A 20,136-nucleotide genomic window follows, 5' to 3' on the forward strand; every position below is an offset into this window, starting at 1 on the left:
CATTATTATTATTATTATTATTATTATTATTATTATTATATTTTTGTGAATCATAGGGCTAGAACTCAGCCTGGGCGCTGTCCCTGAGCACTTCAGCCCAAGGCTACCGCCTTGACCCAAGCCCCAGTTTCCCTTTTCAGAGGTTAATTGGAGATAAGAGTCCTTTTGTGCCCAAGCTGGCTTTGAACCTTCATCCTCAGAACTCAGCCTCCTGCGTAGCTACAATTCCAGGCATGAGCCACTATGCCCAGCCCAAACAAATACCTTCTAAGGTTAATGTTTTTTAAATGACTATAAGACAGTTCATTTTGTAGCTATAACTTAGCCTGATCGTTCAGGTTCTAGGAACACAGAAAAATATTAATGTTTGATTATCATACTTCAAATGAGCTCATATAGCTTGTCTGAAAGATTTAGTGACATTATAAAATACAAGGAAGACAAGGCTAGATTAAGTAACTGTTTCTTCTTAGGCAGCAGTTACATTTTTGAAAAAGTAGAACTCCAAATACTGAAAGGATAAAATCTGGTGGTGTCAGATGCCCTCTGTAGTCAGCCAGGCCTTCTCACTCTGTTTTGCCCTCTAGAGCAGGCACTGAGGTCTTCTCCAAACTCTCTCTTCATGCTGAACAGATTTCTAATCAGTGATTCCTGCCTGTGTCCCTGATTCAAAAGTACTACATTCTTAATCCACCTTGATATTATTTCTGCAGATTATTTCCAACAGGGATTAAACTTTGTCTCGTAAGTAGTCAGACAGGGGAAGACAAAGACATTATTTGCCCGACCCACACATGGGTTCCTCTTTCCCATACTGTAAGTTCTCTTCTACTTCTAAGGACTTATTTTCTAAAGGATTGTGGCTCATCAGCAAAGTGAAGTTACCATAATCTAGAAATGTCATCTTCATTGTTTTCTCTGTCATCCTCAACATTCCAGGTTCAATGCTGAGACTCATCCATAATAGAGTGATAAATTAGGATGATGACCTTTCTTTGAAGAGACCATCATTTCTTCTGACAGATTTTCATCCCCTGTCAGAATCCACATTTGCTTTCCTAGCAGGTGAGAGGTGAGATGATTCATATATTGATGCTCCCGATGAAGATAGAGGACTCTGAGAAAACTTTCTAGGTAAAAATTTAGTAGCCGTACACCAGAAGCCAAGATTTTGCATTCCTTTTTCTGAGCCAACCACAAAGTCAAGGTTGCTAAGTACACTTTCTATTCACCTTTCGGGTTTAGAGGATCCACTGAAGTGTAACACTGGCAAAAAGTCAGAAAGTTTTTAAGGAAGGGTGTCACAAAATGGAATCCTGAAACATCCCGTAGGTTTCTTTATTGTTGACTATTCGCTTCAGTGGCTCATAGCCTACAGGAGAAATCACTTTTCTTTTTCTTGTTTTTTCCTCCCTTCTTCCCTGAGCTCACCCTTTCTGTTCTACCAAAAGAGCAAGGAAGTATAGATGAGGGTAAGAAACCAGATTCTAAAAGAATTTATTCATCAACAACTGAAATTTTCTCCTGTCTCTTTGCTCACCTTAACTTTTGTGGTGAAAGAATCTGAAGTGTTAGTCAGGGTTTGGAGGGCATTATTTAGATTTCTCCTTTATGGAATGATGCTAAAATTTCTTCTCTTTTCCTTCAAATCAGCAGTTTTTTATCTCTACTAGGTGCTATGAATGTTAAAAATGTATAAAATATGTTTCCAGACTGTAGAAAATTGAAAGAAGGGTTGTGAATGTGGTCTAAGTGGTAGAGTTCTTGCCTAGCATGCACTAAGCCCTGGGTTCAATTCCTTGGTACCACATTCACAGAACAAGCCAGAAGTGATGCTGTGGTTCAAGTGGTAGAGCACTAGCCTGGAAAAAATTCAAGGACAGTGCCCAGGCCTGAGTTCAAGCCCCAGAACTGGAGAGAGTGCACTGGGGGAAATGCGATTGACACTGTTAGCAACTTTGTTTGTTTGCAAACAAAGATCCCAGTTATAAAACAGTTACACAGATCAATCGCTTCCCATTGCAGGAAAAACAATTCTCATCAGAATTTTTCGATCAGGAAAAACTTTGATGTATTTCTAAAACATTCTTAATAAAAAACAAAATTAGGTGAAATGGTCGCTGCCAAATTTAATAATCCATCTAGGGGAAACAGTGAAAATTTGATGATTGTCTTCAGTAAACACTGGAATGGCTGGAATGTTGCTAACTACTAAGATGTCAATTATTTCCATTATCAGTCTGTCATGTGCACAGTGAGATTGTTGGAACATCATAATGTGATTTTCACAGCTATTCAAGAGGCTGAGATCCACAGGACTACAGTTTGAGGAATATGCAGAGGATGTTATCTCCAAAATAACCAACAAAAAATAGGGTTGGAGGGCTGGATCAACTGGTAGTGTACGAGCTAAGCAAATGGGGAGGCCCTTCTTTCAAACCCCAGTACTTGTAGAAAAAAAAGGGGAAAAAAGGAAAGTTAGCAGCTCTAGGCTGTTACTAATTACTTTGCCCTAATCTGGATTTAGAGGATTGCCCAGTATATAATTAACTTTGCTTCTGCATGACATGATTTGAATGCAAATTTCAGTCTACTTTTATATATTCTTCATTTCCTTAAATCCATGAAAATGAACAATTGAGGACATTTTGCCAACATGAATGTGCCTGTTAATTAGAAAGACTTTTTCAAGGATTTCCTATTTCCAGAATAGCCTAAATATTGCTGGTTTTCTTCCAACATTAATTCTTTCTCTCCCTACACATTCTGACACTGAATAGAGGATAGTTATTACTAGATAGCAATTGCAACAAAAAATAATTTTCCTTGTGAAAACTTAATCAATAGGTAGTTTTATTTCTTACCAGTCATTTGGAGAAAGAAAGAAAAGTTGAATTTTAAGATGAGGTAGCAGCATGGGAAGGATAATGTTGTCTGTTGTGTTTTCTAAGCATGCGATAGGACTATTATACATCCTAGAAATCTAGATCAAAACCTGGGCCTTTGTCCTATTAAATGCATGTTTAAAAATCAGTAGCTCATCTCGAAACCTAGCTACTGACAAGACTGAGATCTAGATCATAGAGATTTGAACCCAAGCTAAACAGGAAATTCCCTGAGATCCCACATTCAATTCTACAACGAAAAGCAGGGCTATAGGTGCAGCTCAAGTGGTAGAGTACCAGCCAAGCAAGGAAGTTGAGTGAATGCAAAGGTATGAGTTCAAACCCCAGTAATACACACACACACACACACACACACACACACACACACACACACAGAGAGAGGGGGGGGGAGAAGGAGGGAGAGAGAGTTATAGAGAGAAAGGGGGGGAAATGCTACAAATACTTACTTAACTATGTGACATTTACTATTTAAATTTCATCATGTATCCTGCAGTAGTGTCTCTATACTACGTTGCTAACAGGTTCATTTCTTACTCCAGAACTGTATATACAAGTGATCAGACATGAAAATTCTGTAAAACTGTGTTTTTCGGAATTCTCGTTTGTTGATTTTAGAGGAAATAGTATATGGGTAAAATTGCCCTTAGCCAATTGTTTAAGGCCAATTAGAAACATCAAAGAAACCCTATAAGGTAAACAAGGTATGAACTTTTGCTAATTGATATTCAGAGCAACGATGAATGTGATTGGCACTTTAGATTTTATGAGCTTGTCTATAATAAAATGTTCCAATATTTGAAAAAAAATATTTTCCATAACCTGTAGGATCATTCTCTTACATTATGATGAATTTTGTTAGGTTTTAAAATATTAAATCTAAATATTTTTGCTTCTTTTTAACTTTTCTCTTTTTTGGGAGAGGAGGGAGTTCAGTCATGGAGCTTGAACTGTGGGCTTGGGTGTTGTCCCTGAACTCTTTGGCTCAGGGCTACTGTTCTACCACTTGAGCAACAGTGCCACTTCTTTTGAAAAGTACTATTTCTGTTTGTATGTAGACTGTCATTTTTCACACTAGTTTTCTAGCTGTACAATCGATTTTTCCATTAACATGGTGCACCCTAATGGACTTAATGCTATAAGAACCATATAAATCAAGATACCTGGATGCAATGTTAACTCTAAAATCTCCAGAACTCTACAGACATTTACTTTTATATAATAACCTGCAATAAACTTTAGCAGACTGTAGAATGTAAAACAAATACGATGCATTTTCTGATTTTGTAAATAAAGGTTTATTAGCCCATATTTATTAGCCAAATCTGCTTATGTACCAAATGAATAAGACAAAAATGTTCATCACCTGCAAATCCTAGCATATTTGCTGTTGGAGTCCTTATAGAAAAAGATTGCTCACTTCTTGATCTAGAAACTAACTCTCAGAACGCCTTCAGATTCTGGAGAGTTTCTTTCCTATATTTTCTTTTGTAGAAATTTTATCTCCCCCACAACATGACATAAGTTCAATTGTTTAGTAAAACACTCCTGACCCTGTCTAGGCTGCCTTTTAAAACATAAAATTTATGGGGCCACGAGTTTGGCCTAGTGGTAGAGTGCTTGCCTAGCATGCATAAAGACCTGAGTTCGATTCCTCGGTACCACATACATAGATAAAAAGCCAGAAATGGTGCTGTGACTCAAGTGGTAGACCTCTACAAAGATAGTGCTTAGGCCCTGAGTTCAAGGCCCAGGACAGGCAAAAAATAAAATAAAATTTACATATGGGTTGGGGCACTTTGGAGTCAATACATCCTTGAAATTGAATGAAGTATAGAATGATGGCTCCTTATGAATTAATGATAAGGTGAGAATAACTCAAAAATCAAACAATTTGGAACCAATTGTTGTTCACTTGTAATTCAGTGCTCAGATATTTTTCATTTTATACTTTCTGGTATATATTTACAAAACAGTGTTACCTTTATTAATAACAAATAATAATTTAGCCCTTACATTACAACAAGTGAAAACTTTTGTCTCTTAAGTTTCTATAGAACTAATCACCAATTATGATAGGCTTTTTGTACAAAAAACATTTCATATTAATATAATGCATAGAATAAATTCCTAAGCATTTCTAAGTCTTGTCTATCAGCTGCAAACCTCACTCCTTTTTCTTTCATTGTCAACTTTGCTTTATACCAATACTTAGATATTACTTAATGATGAAAACAGGTATCAATTTTGAAATCATATTCAACATTTTATTTTTACATAATCTCCCTTACCTCATTTACAAATGAGGGAAGGGGCTTAAAAAGGAAAAAAATAAATTATGGCTAATAAAATTCTGATCAAACAGGAGCAAAACGTTTTGAGATTTGAAGAGCAAGATGGAAATTATACTTAATAAAAGTATTTCATGTATTTCAAAACTGCTACAAAAATAAATATCAAATAGTCTCACCATAAAAAAGAATCAGTATTTGAAGCTATGAATAGGTTAATTAGCTTAATTTAATTGCTTCACATTGAATATACATATATATACATAATATTACTTTACACTGTTAAAACATATTCAATTCTAATTTGTAATGATGCAATAGAATCCATTTTTTCATATATTTTATTGCAATTAATAGAAGGGTTACATTATAGTCACCAGATAGAAGTTGCATTATTTCAAAAACATTGATACCCTTTCTCATGTCTTGGTCCCCATTTCCCTCCCCCCATCCCCAACCCCTCATCTTTTTTCCCCCTTACCTATCCAACTTCAAATAACCAAATAAGGCTGTATACAAAATATCAGATAACAAGGTAAAATATTGTAACAATATGAGATAACCAAGGGACAGCAAAAGAGATGAGAGATAACATAGTACATGAAGGACAACAATCACTCAATATATGGCTTTTGTTTCTATATCCTAGAGGTCCTTTCATTTAGTGTCATATTGTATGGCCTTATGTATCCAGGTTTTGTTCTACTGTAAATCTCTGCTAGGAGAGCCCAAGGTTTCTACTGATTGTGACAAATGAGGGAAACCAGTGAGCCTATGTTCCTTTGAGTCTGGCTTACTTCACTTAATATGATTTTTTCTAAGTCTTTCCATTTCCTTACAAATGGGGTGATGTCGCTCTTTCTGACAGCAACATAGAATTCCATTGTGTATACATACCACATCTTATTGATCCATTCATCAACTGAGGGACATCTGGGTTGGTTCCATATCTTTGCTATGGTAAATAGTGCTGCAATGAATATCTTGTGCTAGTGGATTTAGTATGTTCTTGTTTCTGGACGATTGGGTAAATACCAAATAGTGGAATTGCTGGGTCATAGGGGAGCTCTATGTTTAGTCTTTTGAGGAACTGCCATACTGCTTTCCATAGTGGTTGAATGAGTTTGCACTCCCACCAACAGTGTAGTAGTGATCCCTCCTGGCCACATACCCTCCAGCATCTGTTGTTATTAGATTTCTTGATCCTGGCCATTCTAACTGGAGTGAGGTGGAATCTTAGAGTTGTTTTGATTTGCATTTCTTTTATGGCCAGAGATGTGAAGCATTTCTTCATGTGTTTATAGGCCATTCTTATTTCTTCTGCGGAGAAGACATTCATTAAGTCTTTGGCCCATCTTTTAATGGGATGGTTGTTTCTTTGGAGATTAGTTTTGGAGTGATTCAATTTTTTGAGCTGTTGATGTATTTTAGATATGAGGCCTTTGTCTGTTATATGATTAGTAAAGATCTTCTCCCACATGAACCCAAATTTTTAAAAAGGGAAAGGGAAAATAACTTGCCAAGGATTACACATGTTTTGTGCTAAGACAAAATTTGAACTCAAGTCCCACCTGCTTTTCCCATTGTCCCCCCTTGACAAATACAGGCAACCATCCATACAACAGTTCATGGGGACATTTAGTGTTGAGGAGGTCTGAGAAAGCGCTGTGGACTCACTCCACTGGGTGAGAGGGGGAGATGGTTCTTGGGGGAAACTTGAGTTGAATTATTTTACTAGTTGGGTTGTTTTCCAGATATGTGCAAAAAACACCACGTTTTGAAAGGTGATATCATGAGAGAACCCGCAAAATGAGGGAAAGGCAGATATTCTTAGAATGTGAGATGTGTGTACCTGGAATATGTTACGAGAGCTGTGTAATGAGAAAGGAGGGTGCCTGCTTACCTCTTTCTGAATTACTATTTTTTAAAAAATTTGGAATGGCTAGGCACCAGTGGTTCACATATGTAATCCTGGCATCTTAGGGGGCTGAGACCACAGTAGTAAACATGGACAGGAAAGCCCAAGAGACTCTTATTGCTAACTCAGCACCTAGAAAGCTGCAAGCAGAACTACAGCTCAAGTAAGAGAGCACTAGCCTTGAGCATAAAAGCTAAGCTCAGGGTCAGCACCCATGACCGGCATCAGAAAAAAAACAATAATTGAAAGATCAATAAGCTGAAGCATGACATAGTTCATATTATACTTTAAAAGTTACTTTTAAAGAAACCACAGTACCTGAGTGGAGACAAAAAATTATTCCTGCCATGATTTTATTTTTTATTTAGGATTTAGAAGTAATATGAAGGTGGCTTTTAAAACTGATTTGTATAACGCTCATACACATGCACATATCCTTTAGCTTGTAATTGCTTTTGGCTCCTATTTAGATTACTTGGTTATTTAGAGAAATGCCCAAGCAGCAGTTTCTGATTTATTCATCTTTAAGACGCTGTAAGCTATAAAAAGTATAAGCTGTTTGAACCAAGCCTTGCTTTTCTTTGCCCCCTGTGTCCCCTCCCCTTCTTCATCCTAATAACCTGCAGATAGATTATTAGGGGGCCAATTGTGAATAAATAAGTAAATGAGTTGCTTAATTGACTGACAATCTTCAGTAGAACTCAATTTCACACGAAGTGACTTGGAGGATTGTCTAATACCGCAAGGAAATCACTACTGAACTATTTCCTGGGACTAATTTACCATCTAAGTGACTACTTTTCCTATGTTAATATTTCATGTGACACAAATTTCAGCTTCGGTGATGTCCTGTTATTAGGTAAAAGTATATCCCACTGGTTTTGAACACATTTGGATACAATACATAAAAACATACAAGAGTGAAGAAATTGTCCATGTTCTTCCCTTGATTGTGATCGAGGAAGTCCCTCTTGTAGAAAAATCAATGCTTTCTGATCTTCCAAAAGGGAATGGTAGTACATTCTTCAATTTTTAACTAGACTCAATTTTAAAAAAAAAGGAAGAAGAAGATGGTTCACTGCTTATACTCTTAACTGTAATACAAGCTACACAGGAGGCCAGGAGGCAGAGATTTGAAGGTTGCAGTTAAAAGCTAGCCAGGCACGAAAGTCTGTGAGACTCTTAAAAACAGAGGTAAAGCTCTGATTTGTGTGGTAGAATACTAGCCTTGAGTCATAAAAAAAAGAAAAGCTCAGGCGCTGGGAACATGGCGTAGAATGCTTGCCTAGCATGCACAAAGCCCTGGTTTTGATTCCTCTGTACCACATACACAGAAAAAAGCCGGAAGATGTGCTGTGGCTCAAGTGGTACAGCAGTAGCCTTGAGAACACCCAAGAACAGTGCTCAGGCCCAGATTTCTAACCCCAGGACTGACCAAAACAAAAGCTCAGAAACAGTACTTCAAGTACTTTAGCCCTGAGGACCACCATAAAAAAATAAGAAAGGAAGGATGAAAGAAGGAGGCGAGGAAGAGGAGAAATAGGAAGGAGAAGAAAAAAAAGGAGGCGGAAGTGGAGGAGAAAGAAAAGGAAGGAAGGAAGGAAGAAGGAAGGAAGGAAAGAAGGGATGGAGGGAGTGAGGGAGGAAAAGAGGGAGAAAGGAAGGAAGGAAAAAGGAAGGAATGAAGGGAGGGAGGGAGGAAGGAAAGTAGGAAGGAGAAGGGGGAAAAAAGAAGGACAAAGACACAATCAATTATTTACCTGGCCTGAAATTAACTACATGCTACACATGAACATCTCAGTAGGTAACCTACAATGGCATTAGCCAATGGGGACCAAATCACTTAATGATGTCTATTCTGTGCTAAATGTGTTGAACACAGTTGGTGGGCATAAAATAGCTGACCTCAGCAGGTCCTGTCCAGAGAGAATGATAGATAGACATCGTCTTTTTGTTAATGGTAAGGATGTTTTCATTTCCACTTGAATTAAATTTTGCCCTTTCATGCTGTGGTTCATAATGACCATTTAAGAATCTTTACAAAAGACTCTCCTGTGTATCCATGTCAACGCAAGGAAGGAAAAAAATGCTAAGTAAAACTGTAAGTGTTGTAAGAAACAAAAGATAAAAGGTGAATGGCTTTAAGTTATTTTGAAAAACAAATCAATGACTGTTAGATAATTAAACAATAATAGGATTCATATATTATACATAAACATATATACTTACTAAATATTAAAATTAAGTAGTCAGGTCCGACCTTAATTTTAATAGACTGGCACTAAATTTTTTGTGCCAGCTATATCAGATATAATCAATAAAACTCACATTAACTATGAAGTATTCTCAATCAAATTTGGCATAATACATAAGCCATGAGGTATCATAGATAAGAGAGAATAGCTCAAAATTAAAATGAGATGCAATCTCAGCTTTATTGGAACATGTTCTGGATAGTAATTCCTGGGCATTATAAAGAATATCCTGTGTTAAGACAGGTAGAGAAGACAAAATTATTCTAGTCAAGGACAAACGAACAAAACCTTGATATTGTACTACTTGCACAATCAAACCTTTTACGGCCTGATTCAATCATAGTGTAATTGGACCTGCCGGCTTACTAATGTATAACTCAGGAAACTTGTGATATTCTAAGTCATCATGTATCAGATAAAAGTTAGCCAAGGAAGAAAATGAAACCTCATAGATTAGAGCCCAGGAAAGAGAGTAGGCACAAGTTCCCAGTTCTCACAAAAATCATATAGACAGCTCTCTTAATTCTCCCAGCCACATGGGGTGGCAGCACACAGGGATTGCCTGCCCTGGAAGTTCAGAGCAAGCCTTGCTGACCAGGGTCTTCATGAGGATCCACTAGGCAGAAGTGGACCCCCATGCAAGTCACCTGATTTCCTGTCATCTCCAGCTGTGTCAGAGGTCAAACTGATGTGATATAACTTCAGGCCCAGTTGTAGGATCTCTAATATTCATAAGTCATATTGTCTGGCTAGGGATTGGAACACAGTGGTAGAGCACTAGCCTATTATATACAAGACCCTCGGGTCCAATCTCCAGTACCATAAAAATAAAAAAAAATAAGAAGTAAACAAAGCATATTGTTAGCATATCCGGCAGGATACTGCAGGATCAAAGACATATCCACGCTCCTAACAGCTATTTAAAAATACCTCAAAATGTTATGCTAACCCTTACCTGTACAATAAGATGTTTATATGACTTAAAACTAAAAAAGAAGAACCATGAAAAGTGGTGCAAACTATTGTGTGCACTGACTTGTTTTAATGATGGATGGAGGACTTTTTGTGGTTGGTGTGGTCGTTGGCTTGAACTCTGGGCCTGGGCACTGTTCCTGAGCTCTTCAGCTCAAGGCTAGTACTCTACCACTTGGTTTTCTGATGGTAATTGGAGATAAGGGTCTCACAGATTTTTTTTTTGTGCCAGGGCTGGCTTTGAAATGAGATCCTCAGATTTAGGCCTCCTGAGTAGCAAAGATTACAGGCATGAGGCACTGATGCCCAGCACATCTCTTTAATCTATAAAGACAACCAACTCAGAGACTAGCGATGGCTCATAACCTTTATGTAGAAGTCCAGTCACTCCCAACAGTCTGACCAGCTTGAGCAGAGGGAGACCCTGCCTTGTGTGTCCTTAATACTGGGACAGTGTGGGAGAGATCATTCAGTAACAATGTCCATTCAGTCCAGCCCTGCAGAACAAAGTCGATGTACTTAAACTAAAAGTTTGGAAAACAGATACTTACCAACCTTATTTTTTCCCCTTTTCATTTCTGCTCCCTTCGCTCCTTTCCTGCTGGACTACAAATGGGTCTTCTTCAAAGATGTTCCAGTGGATTTGATCGTCACAGACAGGACTGGGTGGACAGTGGATGCCCAGAAGAGGTACACTTGTGTTTCACTGTCATAAGATTCCTAGGACTTAGCTACCATCTATTGTTGATATGAGTTCATGGAAAGAATATCTACTATAGTGAAAATTAGAAACATGAGACGTCATTGAGCTCTTGTTATGTGTTAGACCTTGGAGTCAATGGCATAGAAGATAGATAAATAAATAGATAGACAGATAGATCATAAAATTTAAATTTATCTGTCTGTTACCATGAGGAGAAGCAGGAGGGTGGAGAAGGCTGTGGGAGAAGTGGAGGGCAGTACTTAGAATGTTTGGAACCTGGCTTTGGAACAGTAGAGTGAGGATGGGAAGACCCAAGCAAAGGGTAAGTTCTTCCAAATATTTGCTGCTTTTCTCCCATTGAGGAAACCTTTTTTTACCTCAAATAACAAAAGCAATTGTATGGGAGCAAAGGCTGATGGCAGCAACCAGCGTGTTAGGTAATGCATGTGGGTATGACGTAGCTAGCTGTTCTGAGGCATGGTCTGAGGTCCATTCAGGAGCAGGCATGCCCTGAAATGACTCAAGCAACGGTGTGAGACTACCACAGCAGTTTTCATCAATTTAAGTCTTCTAGGGAATTCCATTTACACAATTATTTCAATGTCATCTAGCTCTTCCGTGGTTCATGAGGAGAAGTATTTCTTCCCTCACCCATTATTAAGTTGTTAAGACATAATTTTTCAGTAAATGTTATGAATAATTCCACAAGTTTTCCACAGTCAACAAAGCAGATTATGTTGAAGTGCTATTTTAAAAGCTGTAAGGAACTCAATAGTTACTTGTAACTGAAAATTTCATTTCTGGGAGAATGTTTCGTGAAAATCGTGAAGAAATGCTACTTCAAGAATCTTCTTGAAGGTGGCTATGGTGGTACACTCCTGTAATCCTAGCAATTGGGAAGGTAAGATGAGAGGATCATTTGAGTTCAGGAGTTACCTGGAAACTATAGTATGATGCTATCTCAAAAATAAATAAAATGAGATCAAGATGCATTTATATGTGTATAAACTGCTTTATTAAATGGTAACTCCTTTGAACAACTACTTACTGATAATTTTTTAAAAAATAATCAATGAAAGCTAAAACAAATAAGTGAAATCAAAATAGCACTCTTGAACCTAAAGTACTGCAAATGTACCTTCCATCAACTCATCATTCCATTGGGGAATTACAGTACCGAGAGTCCCATCTGAATCAATCTCATTTCCCTAATCTAACAATACAGTTCAGAAAGAAAAATGCATCGACCAAGTATTTTTGTGTTGTCAGATCATAGTGGTTTTTAGTTAATAAAAGTCTATAATTGCTGAGTGCTGGTAGCACAAGCCTGTAATCCTAGCTACTCAGGAGGCTGAGATCTGAGAACAGTGGTTCCAAGGCAACCCGGGGCCACAAAAGTGCCTGTGAGATTCTTATCTCCAAATAACTACTCAGAAATGAACAATGTGGCTGTGGCACGCTTTCAGGGAAGCGTGGTGGAAGCCTTCCTCACTCAATGAATACAGCCACAGTTGACCAACTAGAGCTTAGTGACCACAGGACCTGGAATTCAACCCTTCACATGGGGCCAAAGAAATAGTCAAAATGAATGTCTCTATTTCATAAAGAGTTAGAATGTAGGTCAGACATTTATTTTTCACTTCAGTGAAAAAACGGTCTCACTATGAGCCATGGAAAACAAAGGAAGCTGTGCTATTGTAAGTCTGATCAGGGAGATATGTGTGGAAGTTACTGTGTTCAGTAGACTGGGCTAACCACTCAAACTACACGGATAAATTTAATTATTCTCTCTGCTCCTGAATAACTCAGTCTATTGAATTCTATAGCACTCCATGTATCCCTTTTCTTTCTATAATTTAATTACCAGCAACTTTATTTCTAGCTTGGTGGAGTGCAGTTATTTTCTTATACTACAGATAAGTAAACAAATTTATCTACTCCCATCCAGTTTCTGTACCTGAAGCTAAGGTTGACATTTCCTTCTCATGAATGAATTCATATGAATCATATGGATTCTTGTGATGGGTATAAGGAGCACTTACTTTTTAGGCTTAAGAAGTGGGGTCACTGTGTAAAGATTAGGCATGTGTTTGAGCCCAGTGAGAAAGAAAGCCTAACTCAGCACACGTTCCATGAAGGGGCCTGGGTTCCAGAGCTAGGTGGAAAGGTACAATGGCAACCTAGCATTCTCTATATCCTCACCCAGTAAGATTCACAAGAGCTTCCGAAGGCAGATGGAGTTCCATCTGCAAGTGTCCACTTGTGCCCAAGGAATTCAAGAGGTCTGTGAGACTTGCTGGACAGACGCATTGAAGGATACATTCTCTTTCTTAGGAGGAATTGAAATAGACCCAAGGCTCTTCATGTCAGTGCTTCCCTGTATTGAGCTGATGCGTTCTCAGCACATTCTTTATCCACTCTTGGCAACTGCAAGAGAGAAAAGGTGGCATACTTGAAGAAATGGGTCTGCCGAAGGCTGGAGGTTCCTACAATGTACTCAACACTGATCATTTAAATAAGGAATAAGCTGGGTGTTAGTGGCTCATGCCTGTAATCCTAGCTACTCAGCCTGAGTTTTGGAGTTCAAAGCCAGCCTTGGCAGGATAGTCTATAAAACTCTTATCTCTGATTAACCACCAGAAAACTGGAAGTGGTGCTATGGCTCAAAGTAATAGAGTACTATCCTTGAGTGAAAAAGTTCAGGGACAGTGCCCAGGTCCTGAGTTCAAGTCATACTGGAGCAAATCAGTGGGATGAGAGCTGGGGACGGTGATGGCTGGTGGAAAATAAGGTACTCAATTGAATGCAAATACTAAGAAAATATTTTAAATTTCTCTTCTTTTTTATATTTTTTGCAAGTCTTGGGATTTGAACTCAGGGCCTGAACACTATCCTTGGGCTTTCTCAAGGCTAGTGTTCTACCACTAGTGCCACGGCACCACTTCCAGCTTTTTTAATATGTATGTGATACTGAGGAATCGAACTCAGGTCTTCATGCATGCTAGGCAAGTGCTCTAACACTAGGCCAAACTCCTGGCCCCTTATATATACATATATATATATATATAAAACTTTATAACCTATTCGATGTTTAATGTAATTTAAATACCCACTAAAAAATGAAGATGTGATTAAACAGGCTTTACGTACACTATATTCTGCAGGAAAATAATAGAATGAAAGCCTCCAAAACTTGGTTCATTAAAAGTAATGTAGGTCAGATGAATCTGATCAAAGTACATTATGTGCATGTCAAAAATATTACAATGAATCCCCTCTGTAAAATGAGTTCATGCTTATAAAACAATTTTTAAAAGAACTGGAAATATCAGTGACTAAGAAGCATTCTATTTGTATCTCTGCCTGTCCCTATTAAAAGTAAAACTATTCTGAGTTTTGGATTTATCATTGAGAAATTTTTTATTCTCTTTTTTGTAGTAGTATGCAATTCCTCGTTTCTTTTTTATTTTGTAGCTCTATATTCTGTGGTATGTGGTTGTAATTCATTTACTTGACAAATATTTGTTGTGTGTTCATGATTTCCCAAGAACCTTTTTAGTTACTGGAATGTGGTAGCAAGGAAATTAAAAACAAACAAAAGCCTACCAAGCTCTGCCTTCCTAAAGTTTACCCTCTCATAATTAGATTTTCCTTACCCTGCCTTTTTTCTTAAATGGACATTATTTCCCGAATTTTGCTACAACATCAAACTGTATGCATGGCTCCTTGAATTAAATGCATACACTTTCTCTCATGATCCTAAAACTGGAATTTCTGTGCATGGGGTAGAAAAATGTAGTGTTGAAAAGTAATACTGGATTGCTTTTGGTTTGTGAATTGCACATGTGTGGATGCTACTTGAGTTTTCTAATTGCATTTCTTTTATCCAAGAGATAAAAGGTGATCTCCAAGTGTAAAATAAGAGAATCATTGTGGGGTGGCAGTTTTGAGTAGAGTAAATAGTGAAAAAATTGACTCTGAGCACAGTGGGAAAGTAGACAAACCAAAGTACAGCTGAGTAGCATAGCCAGCCCAGCTAAGGTCGCAGGAGATGAATCTCTGGAGCTTGGAAAGGGTGAGGGTGAGTAATACTCCACACATGCCTGCCTTGAACTGCCTTAGAAGAGAAGACTCTTACTTTAAACAATATTAAAAATTAGTTAAAAATAGCTTAAAATGCTTAATACTATTAGAGCAATTGGAATGATGAACAAAAGAAAGCAAGAAGGTTTTGGGGCTTAAGTGTTCTGAATAGACAAAGATAAAAAGAATCTGAATGAAACAGATACATGGATAAACAGAAATAGGAACCTTGAGCTTATGTTTTAAGTGCAAAAGCATTTACTGATGAAGCTAAGGTCTCAGATGTAGGGCAGATAATGAAAGTGGGGCCAGAGAGGAGACCTGGTGTCTATAGTTTGGCATTTTCAATGGACCCCCAAGGGTAGAGACAATTGAACCTAAACATCTTTTAAACCTCCTGTAACCACACATTTCTCTTCTAATTTTAACATTTTTTTATTTCACTGTTATGTCTTTTATAAATATATTGATATAAAATGTAAGGCAGGATATATATGGTAATATGAAAGAATAATATAAAAAAGCAAAATGAAACGTAAATATTCTAAGGTAGGTGCACTTGGTTGCAGCTCACCCTTCCCTTCCCTTCCGTCCTTCTTTCCTTCCTTCCTTCCTTCCTTCCTTCCTTCCTTCCTTCCTTCCTTCCCCCAAGATTGCCCCCTCCTCTAGAAAGGGGAGGGCCTTGAACTCAGGTCCTGGGCACTGTCCTTAAGCTTTCTCAAGGCTAGCATTCTACCACTTGAGCCACAGCACCACTTTTGGATTTTCCCATGTATATGGTACTGAGGAATGGAACCCAGGCTTCGGACATGCTAGGCAAGCACTCTACCAGTTAGCCACACTCCCAATCCATCTTTATTTTTGTCCTTATAACTTTGTTGTTTTTGTTGTCAGTGGGGCTTGAACTCAGAGGCTGAGCATTGCCTTTGAGCTTTTTTGCTCAAGGATATTGTCCTACCACTTTGAGCCACACAGCACCATTGCTGGTTTTCTACTGGTTAACTAGAGACAAGTGTCTCACAGCCTTTCCTGGCCCTAGCGGGCTTTGAACCATGATCCTCAGATCTCAGCCTGCTGAGTAGCTAGGATTACAAGCATGTGCCACCAGGATATAGCTTTATAAACCATGTGAATCAGCAAAATTTATAAATATAGTCTGATTCAAAAAAATAATGTACCTGTCATCTCTTGTGCTTTACCACCTAACTTCTGGGATGTTATTTTGTAAACTGTGTGACCAATTTCTTTTTATTGTGTGTGTTTTTTTCCTAGTCAAAAGAGAAGATGTGTGAGAATGCAGATCCAGTAGAACCTTCTCAAACTACTACAACTCTACACACAACAGCCACCCGATTCAGAGTCTTAACCACCACAAAGAGAGGGACCACCTCGCCTCTGCCCACCAGCCTCCCCACAGAAGGTGCTCATGCAATACTTGGCTTTTTTGTGCCCCTAAAGGCTGGGAAAAAACTGAGAAAAGATGATAAATGCATATATATATATGTATGTATATAGTGTGTGTGTGTGTGTGTGTGTGTGTGTGTGTGTGTGTGTGTGTGGTGCGTGCTTTTCAGAGAGGAAATTAATCTTTGGAAGGTTGAATTTCTAAGAGATTTCTATAAGAGGGAAAGAAAAATTTCATGAGCTAAAATTACATGTAGGGATTCAGTCCAAAGATTCACTTTAATATTGCTACTTCTGATCTGGCTTCAGTCCTCCCTAATGTTTATTAGGGAGTTACCAAACTCAACACACGCAAGTCACAGTGATGGAAGGAAAAATGTACATTGAATGTTTATTGATTTTGAATTCTGAGCCATCAATAATTCTACTCATATAGGTTTCTAATATTTCCTGAATGCACTCAGTAAAATGCTAGCTTGTAATTATGCAAAAGCACTGTTCAGGTCACAAATACTGCCTTTCTAAAAATGGTCCTCAGCCAAGGGCTGCTGGTTTACCCCAATCATCATAGCTATTCAGTGACTAGGATGAGATTTGAGGATCTCAATTCAAATCCAGCCCAAACAAGAGTCCAAAAGACTCCGTTTCTAATTAATCAATAAAATGCTAGTCTGGAGACATGGTTCAAGTGGTACAGAGCCATCCCTGTGCATGATACCCTGAGTTTAGGCAATTCATGAGGGAAGAATGTGTTAGCCAATATTTGATAACTTTGAAACCTGAATGGTACTGCTAGGAAGTAGGTGGAAATATGACAATGATTATCCACGAGGAAGCCTTGAGAAAAAAATATAGTCATACATTTATTAACGTAAGCCAGGAATTTAAATGTGGAGCTGGCCCTTTTATTTGAAATGTAATTGAATAGGGGAAAGTTCCTGGAATAAATTGAGAAGGAAGGCAAGTGCCAAATGTACTTTATTACTTTTAAAGGCAACACTGTACTTAAGTTCATATTATTTGGGATTATTACTTTAAAGCCCATGAAAATATTCTTATAACTGAAACCCTACTCCTCATAATGAAATATAACCAGAGTAAAAGCAAATCTTATAGAATTTTTAAACCAAGAATAAGATCTTTTCGCCAATAATTTGAACTATGTATGTTATTATGGAAAAAGCATTTTAAATTTCAAACTTTCACAACTGAATTTGCAAATGTTGATGAATTCCAAATTTGTAATGCTCTTGATCTTGATTCTTTAAAAATGAACAAATTACATCCTTACTATAGAATGAACTAGAAAGTTTCAAAAAGTTAAAAATCAATACACAATATTGTAACTATTTGTCTTTCTCACAGAAGTTAAGATATTTCATTAATTCTTCTTAATAATTGCTGTAAGAACTCTGGTACTTACTGTATATATAAGCACTAGATCTTGCTCTCTTTGAACTGGGTTTTGTCTGAATAAGTGATCAAAATCTTGTCATGTTACAGCTAAGGAAATGAATAGATAATGAGGGACCATGAGAGTTATGTACTTTTAAAATCTGTTTTATGTTATAATAACTTTGAATTTCTCTTCCAGATGACACCAAGATAGCCCTACATCTCAAAGACAATGGAGGTAGGAATGATGGCTTGTCTTTTATATACATTTAAAAAAAGTCATTCTTTTATTATAACAAAAGACATATGGACCCTGAAGTAGAAAGTGATTTTGTTGTTCATTCGTGTTGGTGTTCAACATGGGAAAAATTCAGAGGGTTGGCTTAAAAGTGAAAGTCTAATCTTTATGACATCACTTGTCAGATAGGAAGTAGAAAATTCATGCACACAGTTCACTGTTCTTTGTGTTCAAGTGTTTCCTCACTGAGTTGAGTGATTGATGGACATATGTTATACATAAAGTTAAAAAACAATGCAATAAATGTGGAAATTACCACAATAGGTCTTTTCATCTGTTCTGAGAAACAAAGAACAAAAATTAAATATTCAAGGGAACTCTTGTTAGTGACAGATTTAGTGTTTTGCTAAGATGATTTTGAAATATCTAATGGTAGTTGAAAGATTGAAGGAAATGGCTTTAACAAACCAATACTGTGAAGTTATAATATATACTGTTTTATATATAACACTATATATCTCAATATATAATGCATATACATAAAACTAGGAGAGCTTCAACTATACATATAACTATTAAATATATAACTATATAAAAACTATGTGACCCATGATATTTTGGAATTCTGGTGGCTGTTGTTTATATCAATATATTATATGTCAAGCGTACTATTATACTCACATGTGATATATTTGTAATATAGAATATATGTGTAATATGTAATGTAATATACGTGTAATTATAATATTTTATCATATGTATAATATAAACAGCCACCAGAATTCCAAAGTATCATGGTAATACCAAACGCTCTCCACATTTTTTTAAAAAGAATTTTACTTAAAAACATTCAAATGCAATTTAAATAACCCTATCTAAGGAGCTTTAAGATATGCTTCTGTAAGAACTATATCTTGGTGCTGGAGCTTAGTGGTAGAGAGCCTGCTTATCATGACTAAAACCTTGGGTTTTGATTTCCAGTTCTGAAAATCAGAGAAAAAAATCTGAGAAATTATGCATTGCTCCACATCGCACCCTTATTAAAATAATATCATGAGGTTACCTTTTCTTTTATGGAATGTGGACATTTGGGAAGGATCACTACATGTAGTAACGTAGATATCTTGATTTAATTTCTCATTTTGGGTTGGCTGTCTCTAACATCCTTTTAATTGAGAGATCTTTACTATTCTAGGAAAATGGTTGAAAAATTTTAAAATAGTTAATATATAGCTAGAAATCAGTGTCTCTGCCATTCTATATATTGTGCTGTCCAAATATTGCATTACCTCAGCTCTGAGTCTTGCTGGTATATTTTGATGTTTTAAAGTAGTTGATTTTCTTAGTGGAATGCACAGCCAATCCGATTATATACTCACTTTCCTGAAGATGTTTTTCCTTTGTCTTTGATATCATAGCATAATATATTTCTGAGCCTCTAGAGACCAAAGTCACACCACAGGGTTTTTCACTTAGAGGCCCCAGACTGAGACACACCTGCAAAGTTATTCTCCATGAATCTTCAATTGAATATTGAGTTCCCTAATGTCTGGACATTGAGTTTAGGTAGAACCTTCAGGGTTGAATAGAAATTTAAAGTTTTCTGAATAGTTTGGAGAAAGTAGCATAACTAAATATAAACAATGGTAATTCAATCTAATGTGTGCAAGCTCCCTTAAATATAACCTAGTTAACCATTGTTAAAACCAAAATTTTGAAAACTTAGAAGCTCCAATTTAAGGATCAGATTTTATCTCCAACTGGGCTATTGCTGGTTGTAGTCCTAGAATATTACATTGGAAATTATATACCTAATTCAAATCAAATGATCAAAGTGTTCCTTATATGAACAGAGAGGGGAAAGAAGAAACATTTGTTGATTGATTGCTGTTTCACGCTCTATTCTAGGTACAGTAGATGCATTGACTCAGTTAATTTATATGCCCTTGAGTTGTTTTGTTATGATTTCCATTT

The 20,136-nt window shown here is 37.1% G+C and overlaps 1 protein-coding gene across 1 annotated transcript in view; it reads left to right on the top strand.

Annotated features, from left to right (window-relative positions):
* Plxdc2 (plexin domain containing 2) overlaps positions 1-20,136 on the top strand; it is a 302,801-nt gene that overhangs the window by 247,531 nt on the left and 35,134 nt on the right. The window contains exons 10-12 of the mRNA XM_090318997.1: positions 10,969-11,029; positions 16,398-16,545; positions 18,124-18,162. Of these exons, the coding sequence (XP_090175123.1) occupies positions 10,969-11,029; positions 16,398-16,545; positions 18,124-18,162 (248 nt within the window). The remainder of the gene's footprint in view (positions 1-10,968; positions 11,030-16,397; positions 16,546-18,123; positions 18,163-20,136) is intronic.

This window comes from Megascapheus bottae, chromosome 26 (assembly GCF_031878675.1).
Source record: "Megascapheus bottae isolate mThoBot1 chromosome 26, mThoBot2.hap1, whole genome shotgun sequence".
Taxonomy (NCBI): Eukaryota; Metazoa; Chordata; class Mammalia; order Rodentia; family Geomyidae; genus Megascapheus; species Megascapheus bottae.